This window comes from Onthophagus taurus, chromosome 1, assembly GCF_036711975.1.
Source record: "Onthophagus taurus isolate NC chromosome 1, IU_Otau_3.0, whole genome shotgun sequence".
In the NCBI taxonomy this organism is placed as follows: Eukaryota; Metazoa; Arthropoda; class Insecta; order Coleoptera; family Scarabaeidae; genus Onthophagus; species Onthophagus taurus.
Window position 1 is genome coordinate 29425836 of NC_091966.1, and position 24831 is coordinate 29450666.

At 31.0% G+C, this 24831-nt stretch overlaps 3 protein-coding genes across 8 annotated transcripts in view; 1 reads left to right on the top strand and 2 right to left on the bottom strand.

The window, feature by feature from the left end:
• Positions 1 to 1004: 1004 nt before the first annotated feature.
• LOC111416453 (mitochondrial import receptor subunit TOM20 homolog B-like) lies at positions 1005 to 1364 on the bottom strand. Its single transcript, XM_071195586.1, has one exon. It carries the CDS (start codon positions 1362 to 1364, stop codon positions 1005 to 1007), a length of 360 nt encoding a protein of 119 aa, XP_071051687.1.
• Positions 1365 to 1612: 248 nt separating this feature from the next.
• LOC111416411 (mitochondrial import receptor subunit TOM20 homolog) lies at positions 1613 to 5780 on the bottom strand. Its single transcript, XM_023048423.2, has 2 exons — positions 5388 to 5780; positions 1613 to 2416 (listed from the first exon to the last, which is right to left on the bottom strand). Exons 1-2 carry the CDS (start codon positions 5521 to 5523, stop codon positions 2091 to 2093), a joined length of 462 nt encoding a protein of 153 aa, XP_022904191.1. The 5' UTR covers positions 5524 to 5780; the 3' UTR covers positions 1613 to 2090.
• Positions 5781 to 6046: 266 nt separating this feature from the next.
• The window catches only part of LOC111416346 (double PHD fingers d4), a 30290-nt gene continuing 11505 nt past the window's right edge, over positions 6047 to 24831 (top strand). The window contains exons 1-7 of one of the 6 annotated variants that reach the window (XM_023048355.2): positions 6085 to 6155; positions 10932 to 11310; positions 11369 to 11494; positions 11571 to 11703; positions 17487 to 17792; positions 18777 to 19088; positions 22231 to 22466. In XM_023048355.2, coding sequence (XP_022904123.1) covers positions 6100 to 6155; positions 10932 to 11310; positions 11369 to 11494; positions 11571 to 11703; positions 17487 to 17792; positions 18777 to 19088; positions 22231 to 22292 — 1374 coding nt within the window. In that variant the 5' untranslated portion in view covers positions 6085 to 6099 and the 3' untranslated portion in view covers positions 22293 to 22466. Of the gene's footprint in view, positions 6156 to 10931; positions 11311 to 11368; positions 11495 to 11570; positions 11704 to 17486; positions 17793 to 18776; positions 19089 to 22230; positions 22467 to 24831 lie in introns of those variants that run through there. The other 5 variants (XM_023048340.2, XM_023048348.2, XM_023048362.2 and 2 more) reach the window with 5 other exon arrangements.

The following is a 24831-nucleotide window of genomic DNA, read 5'->3' on the forward strand; positions in this document are numbered from 1 at the left end:
CGAAATTGAAGGAACAACAATTGAAGGGAAAGTCATCATTAAAATAATATCTACCTCTGAAACCCATCAAAAGAGGTATAAAAATCTAGGAACTGCGTAATTCCAAGATAAGGTACGTCTTAACTTTGATATTTATTCTGGAAGGGAATCTGCAGTAGACAAAGAACGTGTTGTTAAGAAATTACTGAAAAATATACCACGAAATGAAGCAATATTCTTATGCTTTGATCGATTTTTCACTTCCTTGAAGTTATTGTCCGAACTACCCTTTGCTGCCACTGGTAAATGTACCTAAGATAATAAAACTTGTCCTCTATTGTTAAGCCCTCCAAAGATTTAGGGCAAAAGTAGGTCGTTGATGAACCTTAGTTTTGCTCTAAGGTCTTGTTCCTCTATGTTGGTAGGTGTCAGGCGAGCTTTACCGAAAACTTTGTGTCTTAGGCAACCCATTCAGACAGTATATGTTCTGCAATCTCTGGCTCGTCGTTGCAAAGTCGATAAGTTTGATCCTCAGCTTGTCCAATGTGGAAGAGGTGGTATTTTAGGGGCGCATGGCCGGTCAAGAAGCCTGAGAGCGACCTTAGATCCTCTTTGCTGAGGCATAAAACCTTTGGTTTTGAAAGAGTTAATATTTTCGAATCATTTATAAAAAAAATGTTAAGTTTTTTCAAAGTTCTAAATGTATTTCCGCCCTTAAGGAAAAAGTCTATCCAACAAAATATTAATACTATTCCAAATAAAGCTTTCTCAAAAATCAAGCTTTTTCAAAAATATTTGAAATTTATACTACATTTTTTGAGTAATTCATGATTTTGCACATTGTAGATAAATTGTTATCTTAATTTGAATATTTAAAAAAATCAATTAGGTGAATTTAATAAAAAAAATTCAAGAAAAAAACCCTAAATTCAGTAAAACAAAGACAAAGTTTGTTTTGTTGATCATACTTTATACAGTTGAGACGGGATGAAATGTACAGTTATGGACATGATCTAACAAAATGTCTAGTAAAAGCGCACTACAAGACTATCCTCACTATCGTCTTCCATTTGTTTCACACTCCTGAACTGGAGGACATGTGGCAGTCGATCGATAAGGAGACGAAACACATGTGGTTGCAAGGCTTGTTGAAGTACCTGAAGCAAGTCGTTGGGGTATCTATAAACTGCTACAGCATTACACAAATGATCAACTCCTTTTTTCCAATCTCCAGCAGTTAGAAGCTCTTCGCCTAACTGTAATTCTTGAAGGAAGAATCTTTGTATGGCTTCGTGATCTCTCATATTTGGGAAATCTAAGAGTGTGTCAGGAGCGCTTGCAACTTCCTTTTGAGCTCTACGTCCTTTAAAAAATAGTTTTCTCATTTTATACCAGGGATACAGTGTTGTTGTGTAACTTAAAAAAATTACATAGTGTAATTGCAATTTTATTATACAATATTTGTCTAAAGGATTGCAAGAATCATATTGCACAAACACAATGTAATTAATGTGATACAACATTAAATTATAATTATGAAAAATAAATAAATATAGACGTCTAATAATGACCATATAAAGTAAATAATTTATTGGTATTTTTTGGTAGGTTTTTTATAGAATAAACTCTAAAGTTTTGAAAAGTAATTTATTAACAGCACTCGAACTCCCTTCAAAGGTTATAATGGGCACTTGTAACATTACAATCAGGCCATAAATGTACTTTGCGTTCACATGATAATCAGGTATTATGCGTATTCTTAATATTATAATATAAAGAAGGCAGAAAGTATGAAAGAATTATGATTAACGATTTTAATAAAAGTTAAAAAAAAGTTAGACAAATTGTTATACAAAAGTTATAACTACACAATGTTTTTCCAACATATTTTGCGAACCCATTAAAAAAATGGCGACTGTTTTAACAACCATAACAGTACTAGAATGGTTTAATTGGCAAATAAAGATCAAAAATAAACCATCGTCCGAAACTCAGTAAAAACAAAGACAAGGTTTCTTTTGTTTGATCATACTTTATACATTTGAAACGGGATGAAATGTACAGTTATGGAAACGACCTAACAAAGTGACTAGTAAAGGCGCACAATGAGACTATTCGACATCGTCCTCTTGCATCTGCTTATCTGGCCCACCCCCACGCGGGCCAACATTTGGCAGTCGTTGGACAAGGAGATGGAACACTTGTGGTTGCAATGTTTGTTGGAGCACCTGGAGCAAATCGTTGGGCTGTCCGCAAACTGCTACAGCATTACCCAAATGATCAACTCCATTTTCCAAATCTCCAGCTGCCAAGAGCTCTTCACCTAATTGTACTTCTTGAAGGAAGAATCTTTGTACGGCTTCGTGATCTTTCATATTTGGAAAATCTGTCTTTGTCCTACGTCCACCTGCTGAAGCTTCCTTTTGAGCTCTACGTCCTTTAAAGAATAGTTTTCTCATTTACAATTTTATACCGATACAGTGTAATCAGCGTTGCCAACCCTACCGATTTAGCTGTAGATCTACCGATATTCTATTTAATCTACCGATTTTCATGAGTTTTTTGTTTTATTATTAAAAAAATTAAAAAATTTGGGGATCACTAAAAACTCATAAAAACTACATTCTTAGACAGTTTAGAACTTCCAAGCAATGTGGAGTTTTTTTAGGGGATGACCACCCCTACATTTTTAAATAGCAATCTGTCCAGTTATACGTTATTTTAAAGGTAATGAAAAAAGAAACACAACCCCATAAACCAAAAATCGTATTCTTCAAGTATGCGATTTTCCAAATCATTTATTGATTTTGATTTTGTTGCATACACCCTACTTTTCAGAAACCCCCAAAAGAAAAAATCGAGTGGTGTTAGATAAGGAGGTCATGGTGGCCACTCAATTTCACCTCTTCTATCAATCCAATGGTTTGGAAACGTGCGGCTTAAAAAGTCTCGGACTGCGCGACTAAAATCTTGTTGGAATCATTTATTATCAATACCATTAGGGCATACGGCATGTACACCTTGAACCACTTGATTTTCTAAATGTTGCAGATATCTGTCTCCGTCCAAATTTCCATTAATAAAAAATGGACCAATTACATGTCTCTCCCATAATACCAGCCATGCATTAATTTTCTGCGGTCTCTGAGTATGATCTTCTCTTATTAAACGTGGATTTTCGTCACTCCAATAGTGGCTATTAACCTTACCATTCAAGTAGAAAGTAGCCTCATCAGAGAAAATAACATTCAAAAGAAAATTTCTGTCAACATCACATTTTTCACGTACTATTTCACAGAATTCCACCTTCATTCAATTCATGAACTAGGTAAAACTTGTAGAGGAAATAGTTTTCTTTTAAAAATTCTGTGAAGAGAACTTTTACCAATTTCATGTACCTGAGACGCTTTTAATAAGAAACTTGAAGGTTCTTCAATAAAAGACACTTCGAAGTAACGAAATAATATTTCTTCGATTTTTTCTGGAGTTGTTGCAGATTTCGGTCCACCAGTTCTCGGAAAATCTTTCACAGTTACCTCATTTATGGAGTTAATAAAAGCAAATTTTAGAAAACAAGTTTAAAATAACATCTGCGCCACAACATCTCTCCCTTATTAAATTTAAGTCTACTTATCTTCTTTTAATATTTAGTCAAACAAACTTGCTTTCTAAAAACGAAAGAATCGCTCTTTTAATGATTCGTGGCTTTGGGGATAAAACAAGATCTTACGATGAAGCGCGGCACGTCTTCAATGATTCTTTTCATCAAAGACCACCGATTTCTAAATCAACAGTCGAAAGAAAACCTCATAATTCTTGACAGGATTAAGATATCGGGTTTGGTTTACGGGTCTGTTTCTTTTTTCATTACCTTTAAAATGAAGGAAAACTCGACAGGGGTTGCTATTTAAAAATGTAGGGGTGGTCATTACATAAAAAAATTCCACATTGCATGGAAGTTCTAAACTATCTAAGAATATAGTTTTTATGACTCTTTAGTGATCCCCAAATTTTCAAATTGTTTTCTTCACTCGTTCAAAACTTATAGCTCCGTCCCGGAAGTTTTGGGAAGCCCTGTATTACAGTATACTTCGTTAAATTGCCATTATATTGTGTCTTTTAGATGGTTTAACATAATGATGTAACCCGAAACTTTCTAGTTCTAGGGTTAGTTCTACTTTTAATTGTTATTCAGCGCTAGATTATTGTTTATTTTTATGGAACTAAAAGTAGAACTAACACTAGATCTACAACTAGAAAGATTTGGGTTTAGCTGTGCGTCTCTTATGACGATAAGACGAAGTGATTCTAGTTCTAGAGTTAGTTGTAGTGCTAGTGTTAGCTCAAGTTTTAGTTGTTATTCATTTTTAGATCATTATATACTTTTATTTAACTAAAACTAGAACTAACACTTCTACTAAATCACTTAATCAAGGATGGTAGTTCTAGTTTTAATTGGTATTCAACACTAGATTATTGTATATTTTTATGGAAGCAAAAGTAGAACTAACACTAGACCTAAAACTTGAAACATTCGAGTTTAGCTGTCTTAAGAGACACATGGCTAAACCAGAATGTTCCTAGTTGTAGTGTTAGTTCTAGAGCTAGTGTTAGTTGTTACTCAGAGTTAGATTATTATATACTTTTATTGAACTAGACCTAGAAACATTCAGTTTTAGTTGTCTTAAGAGACACACGGCTAAACTCGATCACGATTTCTCTTTTATATTATGAACTTTATGAAGTCTCAAAGAAACAACATTACAAAACATGAATTCAATAAATAGTAGTTGCCTACCCATATGTGACGTCACGAACGGGCCGTTGAGCTATGCACCTATCCTTTTTAATGTAGCAGCCCTCTTAGATTCTACCATCCTTGTATCAAACAACAATTTCTAACTTTATATTTATACCTACCGATTTTGTACCATTGATTCTACCGATATTTGGCTGGCATAGGTTGGCAACGCTGAGTGTAGTGGAAAATTTATATTCAACTTATTGAAAAGCAACAATTTGATGAAGTTACCTCATATAGGTGCAATTATTTGAAAGATTTGATTACAAAACGTTTTAAAAATTCGATTGCACCTACACAATGTAATATTAATAATTTTCCTATCACACCTGTATCATATTAAGACAAAGATTGGTGTATTTTTGTAGAAAAATGAATAAATATAGGTTAGAATTCTATCTAATGATGGCCATAAGAAATAATTGATTTATTGAGTTTTTTCCTAACTCAAATAATATTTGACACGAGAAACGTTATTAATTTGTACACCTTAAAAAGATAAAATCGTTAAAATAGCTTTAAAATAATATGTTTAAGTAAAAGTTTACAACGTGATTTGCGAGTTGGACGAAAAAGTATGGTTATGTGATAAGGAACGTATACTCACTTTCACGTAATTTCTGTTTGAAATTGGGATCTTGATGCCTCTTGTGGTCAAAATATATGCAATAACCCAATATTAATGTTCCGCAGACGCCTGCGGCGATACCGAGTGCCGCTTTTGGAGATAACATTGTCATCATTTGCGGTTTATTCGAAAATTTTCACAGTCCAACGCAGCCGTCCATTACGTCCACTTATTAATTGGAGGAAAGTTTCGGTAACGGAAGTCGCACGTTTCGCGGCTCGGTCATGAAGTGAGCGGTGGTAGGAAAAAGGTTGTCGTGTGACCAAAGAGAAGTTTCTGTTAATTTTGTTTAACTTTATATCAATATGTCAACTTCCATTCGACACTTTACATTAACAAATGAATTTATTTTTTTTAAAAAAGAATAGAAGGCAGTATTGAATACAAGTTTTTTATATGTATATATTTTGAAACGTGGTTTAAGTTACATACTCTTCAAAGTTCCACAATATTTTTATCAAGTTTTTTAGGAAACTTCTTTCATAACAAATTATTTATATTTCTTTTTTAGGTTTAACCAATTTAAAAAAAAAATCCATTAAGAAAGAATTGTGCTTTAATTTTTAAAGTATTTGATTATAAAAGTTCATCATCACAAGATGGCGCTATACTACTTCAAATACTTCACGCATGCGTTCTAATAAGCGTTCTACTAGCAGTCTAGTAGATGAAAATTGGTGTTTGAACCAAAATGGCAGTGTCTGTGATACAAAATATAAATCAATCGAATTTAGAAAAGATAGAAAGGTAATTAATATTGAAAACATTTTATCTAATCACCCTTTACAACCCTCAACAATCAGTTTAACTCCTTCACATTAATACTTTGCAAAATCTAAAAATCAATACTCTTACCAACGCCCTTTTGTCCTCAAAACATTTTCTAATTTTTCTACACGTTGATATTTACAAAGTAGGCTTTCTAGTTATTTTAAGATAATATCAACCACACAAAGTTAATCAAGACTATTTTTACACATTTTAACAAACTTTTCTGCTGATTCTAATAATAAAAGTAATATACAATTTATTAATTATTGTTTTACATTTCTATATTAGATATATATACACAGTGCAAGCTCAATAATCTGGTACCATAAAATTTCTCACACTGAGGGATTACCAAATAGGCCAAATTACTGGATAATGTAAAAGCAAGGTTTACTATAAGAAAATAAATAAAATATATTCAATACTGTATTGATTGTTTATTATTAGGAAGTATAAGTAAAGGAATAGTTACAAAAAAATCATAATATTAGTAACATATTTGTTAAGGACATATGAAGCAATTCACCATTAGATTTTATTAAGTAATTTTCTCTCAATTTTCCCATTATGAGTGAATATCTACTATTGATACTTGTGTCTGGCCATATTGACAGCAATTGGTTATAAAACAGGGTTGGATTTCATAGATTTCATTCAAAGATTTGGTACTGATTGTTTCATTTATTAGTTCATGCTCAGACATCATTGGTTCACTGCCCGGTTCTTTCCCAAACCACACTTCAATAATAAGAAGTTTTCCTATCAATAGCATCTTCTTCAGCTCTGCAATTGAGAAGAGTGGGTTATACAATGATGTCCAAATCTTCTTCCATGATGATTGTTATTCTTTTAGGTAAACTATTCCAAGGTAAAAATGGCATCTTTTATGTTTATGTCTTTTAACATTGTACTGACATTATCTTCTCTCAAAACTGTATTCACCAGGATGTTTTTGTTGTAATTACTCCTTATCACTTGGATAAGGATCACATTCTGATCACTACATGGAAGCAGGTGGTGTATAATTAGGAGATAATAATAGTGATTGTAAGCCGTCTCTGAATGACAAATTGTCTTTACTTTAAATTGTCAATACTTTTTGATTACCTGTGCTTTGTTTTGGTTTTCATATATAAGTGTCTATGTGTACCATTGTCACAAGGCATAATGGTAACTTCGCTTTTGGACACTTTCTTGGATAGTGCTTCTAGCTTTTCTCGGAGAACGTATTTTTCAGCATTTATGCTTATTATTCTCACTTTTATCAGCATTGTAGACTTGATTGGGAGTTGAATTAAGATTATGTACTTTTTAGGATTGGCAGGTTTAAATCAAGGTTTAAACCAATTAGTTTTTTGCACCTAAACTGGTTTTTATCCATTGTTTGTGAGAATATATTTATTATTTGAGAATTATTTTCTTCTCAGAAAAAAACTATTTTGAATATCCTTGCTTAATTTTCAAATGTCACGGAACATGTTCTTGTAATCATTAAGTATTTTAGAAATAACCATTTAGCAAATGCTCTGGGGTGTTTCTGTAAGTCGTGGCATAACTTTAATCATAAATACTAGAGTCAAAATAATGACAATTCTTTAAAAATTTTCGGTCTAAACCTATAAATGGCTAAGATTCATTCTTAAATATTTTCAATATGAGCTTTGTTCGTTAGGTCTTCTTTACTTTGTATGACATGGCACTAGTATGATGTCATAGTGTCAACTGAGTGCAGGTTGGAAAAGTGTGTAAAGCGTGGTCGCAACAGGTTTTTATCAAGAAAGTGTATAATATTTGAAATGGACGAACAGGAGATTGTCAGCGAAATAGTCGCGGAAAATGATGAAATCATCGCAGAATGTCTTTAAGTAGCGATTCATCCGACAGTGTTGTAGAATCAATTAATAAATGTTCTTATAGCGTTGTCAAGCACGTGAGGATAACGATAAGAAATTATTGTACTGAGGTAAAAATAAAATAGTTTGGACATGTTGATATTCATAAATAATTGATTTTATCTCCATATTCATTTATTACAAAACACGCTTCCGAATATTCCGTCATTTTAGTTACACTGAATTACACTGCACCTGTTGAACTTAACCGAAAGCAGGTTCAACAAAATCTGCACTAACTTGCACCGGCTGCACGAAATTGTACTGCGCATGGCCCAACGAACAGTATAAGTGCAACTGCACTAAACTACACTATCCCCAACGAACACACAACATCTGCACTAAACTGCTTAGTGCAAGCAGTGCAGTCCCAACGAAGAAAGCCATGGTTTGTTTTAGAAAGACATAATTTGACAAACAGTGCTATATAGGGTTTTCACAAAGGTTATTTCTTTAAAACTTGTTTATTATGTCATTTTTACACGTATCGTCATTATTTTCACTCTAGTATTTGTGATTAAAATTATGCCACGACTTACAGAAACACCTGTATAGAGAATCGGATGCACCAAAGCTTATTATGCCAGCTGAAACTCGTTGGAATAGTTTACTGTATTGCTTAGAATCTTATATTAAAGGCTGATCTATGATGCTTAAAATCTGTGAAGATAATCGAAATAAAATTGATTGTAATGTGCAAAGAAAAGTTGGCAATGTTATGTTAAAAATGTGGAAGATATGATTGTTCTCTTAAAGCCAATTTCTATAACACTTGATAAGATGCAAAGCAATGAATGTTCTATCGCCCATTCTGTGTATTTGTGGAAAAATTTTAAAAAAGAACTGGGATGTTACACAAGACCAAACCATCAGAAAAAAAAATTATCGATAGGTATAACATGACATTAGGACCAGCTCATTTTCTTGCATAAATGCTTCATCCAAAGCAAATTAATAATACTGATTGCCACTTGCAACTCACTGAAGACGAGAAAAAAATCGGGTTGGATTATGCAAGTAGGATATGCATCAACTTTTCTTTTGTCATTGATAATTAAGTTTGAAGCCAAAGCTTCTCCATTCATCAGTCAAGTATCGATCGATGCTGTTAATTCCGACGTTTTTCCTATTATTGAGCAACTGCTTAATCGTCATCCGCGAGTGTAGAAAGAATTTTTCCTTTTTTTTTTTTTGATTTGGTGCATTCGAAGCTTAGAAACAAATTCGGAACTGAAAAAACAATTAAACTGGCTTTTAAATTTAAAATGTTCAATCATTGTGCTTAGTTCACTTTGACCAAAAAAATATGTCAAGTTTCCAATCAATGTGTAAAAGGCAGTTTCGACTATCTATACATAATAAAGCATCGCCCTTTGACAGTGGCATGCTCCGTGGATATGATTACTGATAATTATATACAAAAATAACCTATATTGCATTACGTTTTCACATTTTCTTGCACTCACTTCTTAATTACTTACTCTTCTGGTACTCTTGTACACAATAATTCATTACCCATCCTTGAGAACGTACGTCACGAATTTGATTATTTAAGTAGACATTTTTAAGGAAATGTGAAACCCAAGATGGCCTAAGGCTGGGTTCTTACTTCTTGGATCTCTGATCCGACAAAATGTCGGATATTCTAGTGGCATAACATTCTAGCTGGTCACATTCATCCGGCACCGATTTTTTGTTAGCTCCATATAAAGTCGAAATGTCGACTCCGACCTCCGACAAGTGGGAACGCGGGCTAATATTAACCCACCAAAGTACTATTCCGATAATTTTGTGTTTAGAACAGTGTCAACAACGCCGGAAGATTTAAAAGACAGTATTATTGAAAATAAAGCTGTATAGGAGTTGTGAGAACCGTTGGTGATTTTCCAACAACAAATCCCCTTATTTCTTTTACTTTCTGTGATTAGCTTAATTAGTTAAAAATACATACATTGAAATATATGGCTGGAAATATATGTTCGTAGGCTTTCACGACAGGCGTTATTATCAATACACCTAAAACTAGACACTTCCGAGTTATGCCATATATTTATTAACACATTGTTTGATTTTTCCAAAGTGGGCTTTTGAACTTATTTCTGAAGAAGGTTGTAACAAAAACGACAATGTTTTACCAAACATACGGTATAACTTAGAAGTTTCTAATTTTAATTTTATTTCTAACCTGTTATATGTTTTTAATAACATCGACACGTTCTTAAAAAACTTTGTGGTTGAGTTTTTTTCCATTTGCCACCTCGTACTAATTGTCTGGGGCAAGATAGTAATTAGATGATTAAGATAGTAAATAAATTTTCTATTTCTACTAATTCTAGATCTATTTATGTAATGTTCATAGCACGTTTCAAACCATTTCAGTTTGTACATACATAATGCAGCAACGACTGCAATTCTTCCTTCTCTTCGCCGATTTTAATGTGATAGTTCCGTTTGGAAAGGAGATTTGTAATTCCTATGAACCTTCTAATAGCTTTTAATTAGAGTTGATAACTGTTTTGTTAAAGCTTTCTTTTCACATACAGTTAAGCCTGATTGAAACTAATAGATTACTAACATGATATTTTGGATCTATCAGAAAATATAACTATTATTGTTAGTAACACATTAATTATTATTTGTAATTGAGTTCTTTTTTGCTTAGTACATTTTCGGAATTTCCCCATTTACAACTCTATACTATGTATAAGTATTTCATGAATACAAATTGTTATAAATCGACGTTATTTTTCTCATTCTCCCAAATTTCGCACACATAAAGAAGTTCACTAAAATTAACATAAAATAATTACGTTAACTGCATTAACAATATACCATTTTAATATTTGATTTTCTTTTTCAGTTTTATAAACGACCCAATTTACAAAGAAGCCCTAGAAAGTTCAGCAAATTACAATACACGATTATGCATCGAAAGGCGAATGCGTTTACCATTTTTAGACAGCCAAACTGGCGTAGCCCAAAATCACTCCTCTTTATTCATGAACAAGAGGCACCGAATGCCCGGTTTAGTTCAAGGACAAATTTACACCTACCCAAGACAAAGATGGAGGAAAAGACGTCGTCAATACTTATTAATGAATGCGAGAGCTTTTGCAAGAAATGCTGATGCTATGCTTGATGGTGATGGTGATTTGCATGGCTTATCACAATCGGAAAACCCTGCTCTACAGGATACTGACAGTAAAGACAGTCAGTTATTAAAGGATGAGGTATCTAAGGTAAAGCAACTTTGGATTTCGTTTGATTTTGATTAACGGGTTTTGGGTGTTGTTATAGGAATGGTATTATGATGAACAGGATATGATTGATATGGATGTTTATGATGAACCTGATCAAGATTCCGATTTAGATTATGAAGAACCTTATAGTAAAAGAACTAAGAGGAGGAAAGGTGCAGGAAGGGTAACTTCTTTCTTTTTTATTTTTAGCGTAAAATTTTCGTTTTACTGTTGTTTCGCTTTTATCTGGTTTTATTTAGGGTCGTGGTGGTGGTGGTGATTCACCAAGTACTCCAGGCCGTAGAAAAGGCGGAGGACGAGGTCGAAAGAAAGCCACTACCCACAATTTTGAGCCGACACCCGGAGACCCGGATAAACCATTCGCTTGTGAACGTAAGTGCTACTGCTCACCCTTAAATTATATCCTATTTGCCATAATCAATAATCCTTTTAGATCAACTATATCTTTTTTATACATATCTTTCAAAAACCACAAAAAAAATCAAAGAAAATGAAACGCTCAGATGCTTATTTCTTTAAATAGGAAAAGCAATTGTGCGTTTATTTTCAAATTGTAAATTATCTTACCCAAAAAAAAATTAATAAAACAAAAATAATACTATATGCTTGAGCATGACATTGCTAATACCGTTCAAGACTGTTGGAGAATACTATATAGGTAGATTGTTTATTAGCAAACGACTGTTATCGCTTGATGCTTAGTCCAGCTTTTTCCTTCTTTTATTATTATTATTATTATTTAGGAGGGGACTCGAACCGAAAGGTGTTTAATAAAAAAAAAACTTGGTCCGCTGTTTTACTACTGTTTCGTTATGTTACTACTTTTCCTCGTGACACATCTCTGTAACCTAGCTGTTTTCACTAATAATTTTAATATCTGTGTAATAAGAAAGTGTTTGTTTATTTATTAAGTATTTATCTCTGATTTATTTATTTTCGTATTTTTTATTTAATTCAGGTAAAGTTGAAAAGTATCTAAGAGTTTTGATTTACTTTTTCTTTGTATATACATTACAAATTACTTTTAATGGTGGAGGATATATTAAAGTATTAAAGGGTATTGTAGATTGCAAAAGTAAAGTTATCAATTAAAGGAAACAGATTTTATTTACCTAAAGACATGACAATTTTTTGTCTTTGTAGGTTACCGTTATTGATTTGGAAAGTACATATAATTAACATGCCACAATTTTTCTTACGGTATTTACACAGAAATGTAAAGTACAATTTTTTTTACACGTACAAATTAGATTTTTCTTTGGAATATAATAGATAAGTACAATAATTTATTGTTAACTTTATTTTATAATAAACTTAAAGCTATCATCTGCTTTGTTTTTTGTTTTATTTAGTTCCAAAATTCTATTGTACTTTTCCATACAAATATACTTTATTGAACATTAAATTTAGTAAAATTTCAAATTATAAATACCAAATATTAATTCACTACTAACAATAGCTATCTTAATTTATATGTCCTCGTTTTATAATGGGTCTTGTATTATTTGTTTATATAGAGTTGGGGTAACTTTTAGTGCAATCACGTGAAAAATGCTTGAAAAACATGAATTAACTTGAAAACAAGTTCTGTACGTTCTTCATACTAGAAAATATTAAGATAATGTTACAAATCTTAAAATAAAGGCGAGAAGCTAAAGAAATAATAAGAATGAAAAAGAAGGAATGAAATATGAATAAAGTAATAGGGCAAGTATGACCCATCAGCTCCAAACCATCGATATTTTCACGTCTAAAAAAACAAAAACGTCCTTATTAGCTCTTAACTAAGCAATATGAAAAGCACCCCATAATTGCTGCCTTAGCTCTTTGGCAATATGCCCAATATAATTAAAAATTGATAAAAGTGTATGATGGTTTAGAGCATTGAAGGGTTCACTAGTTCTAAAGCCTAATCAAATAAAAGCTGTACTTTCAACTAACTAAATGTTATACATAATTTGTACATTTTTTTAAGGCTTCTTACTAACTAAAATTTTAAATCGCTTACACATTTTATTATAACAATTTTTCACGATTATTATACTTACACATTTTTTCAAGTAAAGTTGATACTCTAAAAAGTCTACAATATACTTAATTGACTATTAGTTGACTGTGTAGGACAATTTGTCCATTTTTTCTAAGCGGAGGTGGTTTAATGAAAAACTTATTATGTGAAGAAATATTGAAAATATTCTTTATGTTTTTAGACATATCACTTTCACTAAACATAAATCATCAAATTTTTAGAATAATACTAAAATAAATTTAATATATCCAATGAAACCATACATTATTGGGAAAACATATTATATATTATTATATTATAGAATACGTTTTCCCATATTTTAAGATATTCAAAATGTTTCAAAAGTGGCATAAATGATACAGATAACTGTACATCATTATAACAAAATATGCTTTAATCAAAATTTGATATCTCTACTGGGGTTCAATATTGTACCTGTCAAAAAAATAATAAAAAATCCTACTACAAAACAAGTTACTGTTGAGTAATAAATTCATTTTGTGCAGTAAATTAATCGTGTTTTCAAACTATTTTATGTATGCTAGTGATATTCAAGAAATGTTAAGAGTAGAGGAATATAAGTAAATTTTAATAGTGAAAATCTAAAAAAGTACTTTATAGCTTATAATTATAGATAAAGTAATTAAATAAACTACCATAGTTATTCTAAGCAGTCTACCGAATCGTTTACTAATTTTTATAAATGCAAGCAGTCTACCGACGTTTCTCAATTCAGTGTTTTTTTTTCAAAAGTACTGAAGCAAGTGAATCAATTATGGGCTGATGTTACCTTAAGCTTCTACTACATTTCGACTTTTACATTTCCACTCAGCAAGCTTATTAGATTCTGTTAAGAGTAAGTCTATAACTTACAATTAGCTAACAAGTGTTGAAAAAATTTGTACATATGAAGAGATATATTACATTAAATCTATGAATTTATGACCACTACTTTTGTAACAACATTGCAAATCATATTTTATATTCGAAAAATAGAGTAACCCTACATAAAAATGTAGGATCCATCCCCTTATCAATGTTTCATACTGATGCTGTTCTTGTCGTTCAAACTATAGAAACATAACATAATAATAATATATCAAGAAACACATGATTGAATTAATCCAGTTAGGTGCAACAAAATTTCATTAGAAGAACTGTAATATTACTAACTGCACCATAGATGGCTGTCCTGGCTTTCATCACAGTATTTTATTTTTGAATTCATAAGTTACCATCTTTGGTAGCAGCTTAAAACATTTTTATCATTTTTCAATCATTTTGTGTATCTTATACAATGGCTTTCAAACTCCAACATACGTATACCAGAAAGTGTAAACATAACTGTCTATATGTTATTACACTGTTCGCTCATTCTCATACTATTTCATGAAAAGCGTGGAATTTGCAAAAATAGGGATTCTTCATTAATTAATAATTAGTCCTCAAAAAATGTTGAAGGAATATTAAGAAATATTCCATTTTAGCACCTTGTTAAATTTTCTTCTTTCTCGACAATGTTATGAAGTTGAGATAGTACAACAATTTTATAGAATAACCGGTTATATTTAGAATTAGAATAGTTACCCTATTCTTCGTCTTAAAACAGGTTGTAATAGAAAATATAGGAATTACTACCCCTATTATTAGTTACAATTGCTAGGAATACTGCTTATCTGCCATATAGTAAATTTCAGTGCTATTTTAAAAGTAATTTCTAACCCGTTTGAAATCATTTTAAATATCCAAAAATTTTACTAGGTTTAAAAGTGTATCTTCGCTAATATCTGGAAAACACAAAGTTATAAATGATTTAAAAAAAACGAGTATAAAGAAAATGTAAAAGAAATGGTAAACTATCAATATAACAAAAAACTATAACAACTTTAAGTTTAGGTTTATGATGCTACATGAATTTTATTTAGAATTTCGAGATGAACCGAAATATGGAATAATATACAGGTATCCCATTAAAGAAAACGTAACTTTGTTTCATCATAATTTTTTGACTGACCTGTATACTTAATTTGTCTTTATTGTCATGGATTTAAAAAAACACTAAAACTTTTATATCTTAACATTTTTTGCTAGCTATATCTTACTTAACATTTATAGGCGTAAATGTTTCCATACATATCAGCGACCTGCATATGACAATTACACCTTAAATATCTGTAAAGATCAAATTTCGATTAAAATTAATTTTGTTAAAAACTCTATGGCATCATTTGTGCTTAATTTTGAAACAATCTGTTTATGTGTGATAACGACAAAAAATTTCAGACTTCTATAATTTATTTTAATTTGTAATATATACTGAAAAACTCCTGATCAGCCGCTTTACAAGTGATAAAAATAGTACCTAAGAAATAAATTTGGGAAACATATATAGTTCGTATTAGATCAAGTTTTGAACCACTTTCCCCTTTTAATATGACTTAGACCATAGTCAACCAAACCTTTATTGGTCAACCGGTTGTGAACTTAATTGAATAACGAAGTATTTATCATTTCTTAGAACATAGTTTTTGACTTATTAATTGTTTAGCTTCTGGTTATGAGTTCTAAAAATTAAGTATTTTGAAGTAATTTCAAAGATATAAACAACCGATGTTTTATTTCAAATAGTGGCTACACATCATAGCAAAGAAGATAAATTTTATAATTTTTATGTTTTTCTTTTAGTTTAGATTCCTATGTATTATTCTTAACTAGCGCTATAAAATCAGGAAATTCAAGAAATTTAAGAATTAATATGCTGTCTACTTATTCATAATCATGAAATCATTGATGACTATTAAAATGGTTCATCTTCTATATTTTAAAAGTTATTAGCTTTTAATTAGCTTTCTTATTCTTTTGGGAAATCTTAGAAGACAAAATAGTTTCAAAATATTTGAAGCCATAGTAGACATACATTTTGAGATTTTCATTACAAAGAAAAAAAGATTGTGGTGGTCCAGTTTAGTTACTTCTAGTTGCGATAGACAGTAACAGATTTAAAGAAATGGTTCCCCAAATTTCATTTCATCGTTTCCCATCAAAGAAAAAAGATAAACTTAATACAGAATTTTGTCATTATATTTCTAAGGAGATCAACCGTCATTTTTAACAAAGATGACTTTCTAAAGTTTATCTGTGTTTTTCTATTCATCTTGTACATATAAACCATTCCTATGTGTATTAAATATGAATGTTAAAGTAATTTATTTAAATTTCAGAGTCGCTATCACAAAAATAAGTCGGCATTAGGTGCGTCAAGACTGAATTAAGTAATGAAGTAATTTAAACACGACGGTTTACAAGTTTTGAGAAATCTTCTAGACGCACCTAACGCATTTAAAAACAAATTAACACTCCAATTTTTAAAAGATTATTGTGGCTATATTAGAAAATAAAGGACAATACTCCAAGCACTCATTTATGTGTACTTATAAATATACTTATTTAATCTTGTAAATAGTAATTTTATTAGTATATATTTTTTTTGTGTTAATCTCCTGGGTTGACGCCTTCGGTTATGGTAAGTTTGTGTTAATAGTACATGTATTTTATTTACAAATTTATTTTAAGAATGTTTAGTTTGTTTATGTATTAATAGAGGTTACAGAAGTTTGTGTGATAATAAAAAATAATAATATTGGTAATATAGAGCCGGGAGTAATAAAATAGAGTTTAAGAAAAGAACATCAAAACTATTTGTAGTGAGCGTTTCGGTTCGGGTTCGTATTGGTGCTTTGCTGTTCTATAAGTACTAACAGAAGTAGTCGATGTTACTAACACTAAACGGCCGCAAATTTCGCTTATGTAATTGACGAAAACTTACGAACTGCAGACCTGCTATCGTGTACCTAATTGTGCTAAAAAAATCGATAATAATAACAATTCAAAATTTTGTCTCGTTTCGCTTCCGAGTTTTTTTTTTAATTTGTTTTTGTTTATATATATATTATTATTTTCGCAAGAAAACAGAACAAGAGTCGGTTCCAGTCCCTGAATCTCTGTCTGCTAAGCGATTTTTTATTTTTGAGCGTGTACACTAAATTTTACTTTTCGAACAAAACAGCGATATGAAACGACAACACCAATCAAAACAATCGGATTTTTTTTTTCTGGAAAATTTCAGTTTGCGGAGCGCGGTACAAGACGCGTCCCGGGCTGACTTACCACTACGGACATTCGCACAAAGAAGGCGCTAGTGATGAAAATTCTCGCGAAAGCAATGCCCCCACGAGAGTGGCCTCTCCGCTAGGATCGGGGGGTTTTACCACTGGCGTGGTGGCCGGCCCAACGCCTAGCGGTGGTGGCCTAATTCAGAATAACAACCTGATGGGGGACCCGATGACCCTAGCACCCTCAGCCGGTCAGGGTCCACCGATCCCAGGACACGTCTATCAAGATAGTTACGTTTCTTTCTTAGGCCATCCAGCCGGTACTGCCTTATTTCTTTTTTATTCTTTTCTTTATTTTTTATGAGTGTTACTGTTTGAGCATGTGTAGTTTTTTTGGAATGATGTGCCATTGTACCTTACCCAACTACCACCCACCTAATTCGTATGTAGCTCGTTTCCGTTATTATTTAAGTAGAAAAAAACCAACCACTAAAACCACTTACAGCGGTACGATTTACTTAACTACGTTGATTACTTTAGTTTATTTTGCACTTTTAGATGCTGATACAACTTACTCAATAATCGCTGTATTAACTTGCAGACAAAATACCCCAATTTCCCTTCATTATAATTTTATTTTATCAAATTTTCCATCCTTTCCATGATTTTTAATTTAATTTTTTTTATTTGTCGTAATTCTTATAATACCTTTTTTATTCTTATAGGTTTTAAGTAGTTAATAAAAAAAGTTTCAATATTTTATGTTATGTGAGTATATGATTATGCACAAGTTTCTTGACTTCGGTTTCCCCCCTTTTTAAATATTGTTATTATTCGTGTTTGACATCTTTTTCTTATTTATTTCCAATACATCATGCAATATGGTACTGATTTCCATTATTACTCGTTATCTTACCATTTTTTTTGGGTTTACATTTTTTATGTGCACAGTCTGCTTTTATCATTCAAAATTGATAATTCTTTTAGATCTGTTTATAATCAGCACTTTATTGATAAGATTTCATTTCTTTTCCTTAAATTCCCACAAATTAAATTAACAAAGTATGGAAATCAATAAATAATTTCTGTCTTATCATTTAGGTGCTGAAACCCCCCCCTCAAAACAATAATTAAAAAATCAATGTCTTAAAAAAATACGCATTACATTTATTTGCGACATTCGAGTGTGTTTGTGAGGAAGCATGTATGTCCTTTTATTCATTCGTTTTTTTTTCTCGTTTTTCTTTTAATTTTAAGAAAGATATTTTATTTCACCACGATTAATAATAAATAACGATCTATAGGTACACCGGGTAGACGTGGTCGTCAGCCAAATAATCCCCCGCCTCCAGCGACACCTCCTCAACCCCAAGCTCCACCGACACTTCCACCAAATCTGCCAACACAACCGCCACCAATCGTGGATGATCCTCCAATGCCGGTTTTAATTCCTGAAAAAGTCATCGAACCGCCTCCATCCAGTTCGGTTGAACCACCACGTGAAGGAAAAGCAGCGCCCAGTCCTTATTGCGATTTTTGTTTGGGAGATTCGAGGGAGAATAAGAAAACAGGTGGTTCCGAAGAATTGGTGTCGTGTTCTGATTGCGGCCGATCAGGTAAGGAAAGTACTAAGGTCGAAGAGAAACCGGTTAGCAAAAAAGGTCGTAAAAAGAAAATTGTTTAGTCGGGACTAAGCTCTAGCTAAAAATGCCGATGATTTTTTTAGGGTCGTAGGTAATTAATTAAATAATAATCTATTAATGTACATGGTATACCGCTTGTGTTCCTATGTTGCGTCTCGCGCGATGGTCAGGCGTTTCCGTTGCTGCAATTATTGGTGGTTATTAGAACGCTTTATTTTGTTATTTTTTTGTTTAGATCAGATGCACTGGTTCCAGATTGGGTTTGTTTTTAAACACTTTATCCACTGTTTATGTACAAAACATTTTTTTATATTTACTTTTATTATTACAAGTAATATTGTATATGTTTATCGAAATATTTGATTTTGTGGAATATAATTCCATTTAATGACACTATGATTCAGATTTATTTAAGAAAAAAATAGTTATTTTTTGGAATTTAAATGAAAATATATTGAGAAAGTGTTTCTTCTATACTTGAAGTTTAGTGGCTACATTAATTAAATGCATTAAACAGCGTTGTGAAACCAAAAAGAATGGTTTGATATCTTTAAAGATTCACAATGGAAAAAATTTGAACATACCACTGCAAGAATTGAACATTATTTAGCCGTTTGAGTCCCAGAGAGTATTGAAAAAGCACTGTCGAACAGGGATTTAAACGGTGCAATAGCGCTTTTTCTAAATGAGTACGAAATGTGCTTTTGAGCGCGAAAGGTGGGTTTTCTCGACATAAAATCTGAACAGCGCGATCGCGCTGCTTTGGACTCAAACGGTTAATCCTGTGTAGTATATTTTGTAATCAGTTCAAAAGTATTATATCGACAAAGTAATTATATAATGCTAAGGAATGATCACCATGTTTGGGTTGGATTTATATGAATTAATTAATTCGAATTTCTGGGCTACAAAAGGCTGAGATGCAAACATAAAATAGATATTTTATAAACTGGTTAAAGGTAATTTGGAAAATATATTTATACAAAAATTGATGCAACAAATTTAACATTTTTATAATCTTTACTAAGTTTTTAGTGTCTTACCTTTCAAGTTTTGAAGGAACTCCTTATCGAGCTTTATATTCTATTCTTATAGGAAGCTATTATTTCAATATTAAATTCGTTAAAGGTATCAACTGCGTGCGGTTTGCGACTAATGTTCCGTTCTGGGAGTTATGACCAATAGAACAAATGCCGTCACTTTAGTTAAATTGGCATTAAACGGTTCGCCACCGGTAAACAGGACAATGCAGCTTAAATTGCCATTGCAAAACCAGGCCTTATATAAACGGTTTTCAAGATAATGGAACATTATTATTCTCTGATTGGCAAACGTATTATATCAGTATTGGATCAACTTAACATGACGTTGATTGGGCTTTTTAAATTCAGGTATAAAAAAGTAGTGTATGGTTTGATATACAAAAGTGCAACTAATGTGAAACGGTAGGACACATCAGTTTTACCGAAGGAATGCGCTATTAGTAATACCTCAAAAAGAGTGAATTTTCATATACAAAGCGTATACATTGTCTCAATAAAGTCTCTGTACACATGTTTGAAGATATGTTGTTAAAACTGCCCTCAATAGGCGTAATTTTAAGTAGATTCAAATACTATGACGCGGAAAAGAAAGATCGTTTATAAAGTACTACACTTAAAAAAGGTTAAGGTAAGCAAATACTTTATTGACGACTTGTATGAAATGCTGAAAAACCATTCTTTGAAATTGAGTTACTATTAGATTATGAGTTTCAACTTTGTTGCTTAACAGCTAGAGTAGCTATGAGCAGCATAAAGTGTAATAAGAATTACAGTTGATGATACTGTATTACTAATAAAGTTTAAACGTGACACTAAATGTTAACATGACGAAAAGATAAGATGTGTTTGCCAAACAGAAAGTGTATATAAATATACTTATATATTTACTGCTAAAAGGTTCAAGCTAAGTTTTTGTTTTTGATTTTCGCCTACCAATAATCGACCGGTTCGGCCACTAAAAAATGTTATCTAAATAAACACTCTCTTTTTCAAGCTGTGTTTAGGTTGTCAAGGTTGTAATAACTCTACCAAATGCCACCTGATACAATTACTTTCCATCCACATTAAAGATAAAATTTTCATCAGTGATATTCAAATAACTGTATTATTATAAATCATGTATTTCACCTAACGTTTATTTCACCACAGGTGTTAATTTAACACTGTTTGCTTCAATTTCCATATAAAATTTATAAATAATTATAAGCAGCATCTCACTTGAAAACATCATTTTTTATATCATTCTTGATTAATATTTCAAATTTCACATTTTGCTGATAACTTATACTATCCTGTCAGGTTCTTGCACTGAGACATTATATTGTAGCCAAAGCCACTTGCTGACAAAGTGTTGCAATTAAAATCAGATAAAGTTTTGCAACCTAGGTATACAAATTCCTAACCGTTTATGTATAAAATAAATCTGAATCATAGCTTTTCTTACTATTTAAAATTGTTAAACTATATTATTTCGGTTTTATTTTATATTTTTCAAATTATACAGGGTGATCATTTAATTCTTCAATATGTGCTACATTGAAACCAAGATTAGTTGTAATATCACTAGAAACATAGCATTAAATTAATTTTTCTGATGTAATGGATTTTTTCTCTACGAAATTTGTATAAACAATATAAATCATTGCGAACAAGCCAGTTTATAAAACAATTGTTTATTATTAAGTTTTGGAGATGCACAGGGTAGTTAATATAAGATATAGATAAGATATAAAATAATTTATAACTATAGGAGAATTATTACTGATTTGCGATTTGTATTCAATTTTTCGGTTTTAGTGGGTGTCATTTTTTGAATTAAAACAATTAAATGATCACTATGTATAAAAATTTTTGTTGGCAAAAAAACCAGTGTAATCTATTATTTTCACTCACTAAATAAGATTTTGCAGCATAAAATGTTTTAAATTTTGTCTTTAATTCTCCTTAAAAGTATACATTTTCTTGTTTTGAATAAAAAAATTAAGATACAAAATTAATGTAATATTAGTTCTTATTGAGAAAGTTCAAATTTGGACTCTATCACATGGGGCTAATACTATATTATTTTCTAGAGATGGAATTCAACAAAGTATGTAGCGATTTGATAAACGATTTAAGCCAAAAGTTATATTAAAACAAAAAAGAGAAGTGGACCAAGAGAAATCATCCCCAAGGCGGCGTCACTCCGTCACCACGACTCACATTATATTGTTGTCTTTTTAATGTTTTCGTTTCCGTACTTATCGTATAACTCAAAAGAGCTAGAAAAGTAAAAAAAAAACAATGTACTGGGTCGCGGTAAAAAATACCTAGTTGCACTTCAAACAAGTTTTATTACTTTACGTAATGCACACAATTTTTATTATTTTATTGGCAGATAATATGTTTTTTTTTCCATAACAAAGAAACATTTTACCTTTTTTTAGGGAACGAAATGGTTATTGGTTTATTATACAGGGTTAACAAATTATATTTATATCCATGACGCCTTGATGTGGTGTGATAAAAAGAACTTAGCTAAACTAAAAAATGTGACTTTCGGAATTTATAAATAAAAAGAAAAAATTTACCCTAGTATTTTTGCGAATAATAAAATTGTTGTTGTGGGCGTCATCGTTCGAGTATGATTTGTTTTACTTTGTTCGTGTTCATGGCTGTGGGTATTTCGTAAAAATATAAAAAAAAGAATAATAGGTTAACAATCTGTTACATAATATTATTAATATATGAAATAGCATTAGTGTTTCTTGTTATTACAACTAATCGTTCACTTTTTATGGTTTCAAATTGCACATAAATTACATTCTTATTATTAACATGTAAATACAACCCTTGCAAATCCATTTTTTTAACGTAATAACTACGATTAATGTATCATTTCGCAATTTAAACTGTTTTATAATACTGTTTCAATCAAAGGCTTTTATTATTATTGATTAGTTAATTAATAATACTTGTTTTGAGCAAATTTAAAAAATTCGGACATTTAGGGATGTAATCAATAAATTTTGGTAAAATTAATAATATTTACACATATCTGGAAATATAACTTACCAAATATAATGAAAGTTATTTAGATGTTGATTAAAACGTCTAAGGCTAGTGTTTATTTGAGATGAAAATTATCTGTAACAAATGTATTTTCGGCAGTTAAGAGTCAATTTCGGCTATAATCAATTTCTTGAGTAATTAATAAGGTTGGTTTTTGAAGAAATAGTAATATTATTTTGGTCAAAGGCAAATAGTTAATTTAGGAATAAGGCGTTTTGTTGTGCTTAAACTTTCGCTACCAACACAATGAATTTGTGTTAATACAAAGCTTAATACAAAGAATGTTGTAAGACGTCTATATTGTAAGGCACCAAAGGGTGTATGTTTTTAAAAGGTATGATTACACAAAATACAAAATTATCAACAGTTTGTGAGCTCACCTGTGAGCAAAGATCGCATAATAAAATTATCTATAGTATCAATAGGGCATGACATGGTTACTTCAGGTACAAATAAGTTGTTTGCAAGTTTTGAAAGTTGAAATCAACATGCATTAATATAATTGGCATAATAATACTATCAAAGACAGTCTTTTCTTTTCTTCATTCAGAACAGAAATTACAATTTTTGTCATCAAAGCTTGTCAACCCTGAAATGTACACATCAAACTTAATGGTTGATATAAATTAATTAATAATATTCATTGCATGCTTTTAACATTACCAAATATTTACGTTTCATATGAGCATTTTTACGCTTATTCACCATTAACATTTTTGAGTTTAATTTTTAAATTTACATCCCTTAACACTAGTATTTGACGATACAACAACGTTCTGTTCTTTTGATAACCGAATTCTCGTTCAATAGAATTTTCTTTTTCTTCTTATCTTATAATAAAGCCGAATCACAAAACAATCTTTAAGAATTTAAACCTAGGAATGCATTTCTAGAGTTTCAAACATTTAAAGAGTATAAACACTAATTTTATGATGTTGGGTGTCAATGTTACAAATGTCAGTTGATAAAAAGTGAAGAAAATTACTAATTTTGCAGTACTGAATCATTAAAAACTGCTTTGCAGTAGTACTCAAACTTTAGGAAAGTGTTTTGGAATTCGTTACTACTTAAGAAATAACGGAAGGAAAATTGGGTTGGTTCGCATTTTATGTCTTTAAAATGTTGTTTAAATTTTGGCCATACATTTACTTGACCCTTACATAAATAGATAAAGTACAGGATGCAATATCAGTAGCGGTTATTTTGAATTAGCTAGCTTATCAGCTTATAATTATAATTCCAAATGTTCTAAACAAAACAAGTTTAACAAAATTTCATAATTTAAAACAATTTATATTGGATTTAGAATTTATTTTGGATTAAAAATACGTACAAGCCTTACTTTACTCTAGATGCCACGTCAGGCTATCTTGCATAGTTTTTCAGATTTGATTACAAAATACCTGACGCTTTAAAAGCTGTTATAGACAAATTATTATCATTGATTTAAACGTACTTTAATTTGAAATCAATTTTAAATTTGATTTAAAAGCTGCCGAAACGAAAAAAACAAGCAGAATTATTTACAAATATTCGGAATGTTTCTATCTGAGTCATAACAAAAGCTATAATGTAGGAGTGTCCAGAAAGAGCAAAAGAAGTGACTGAAGAAGACTGTTTAA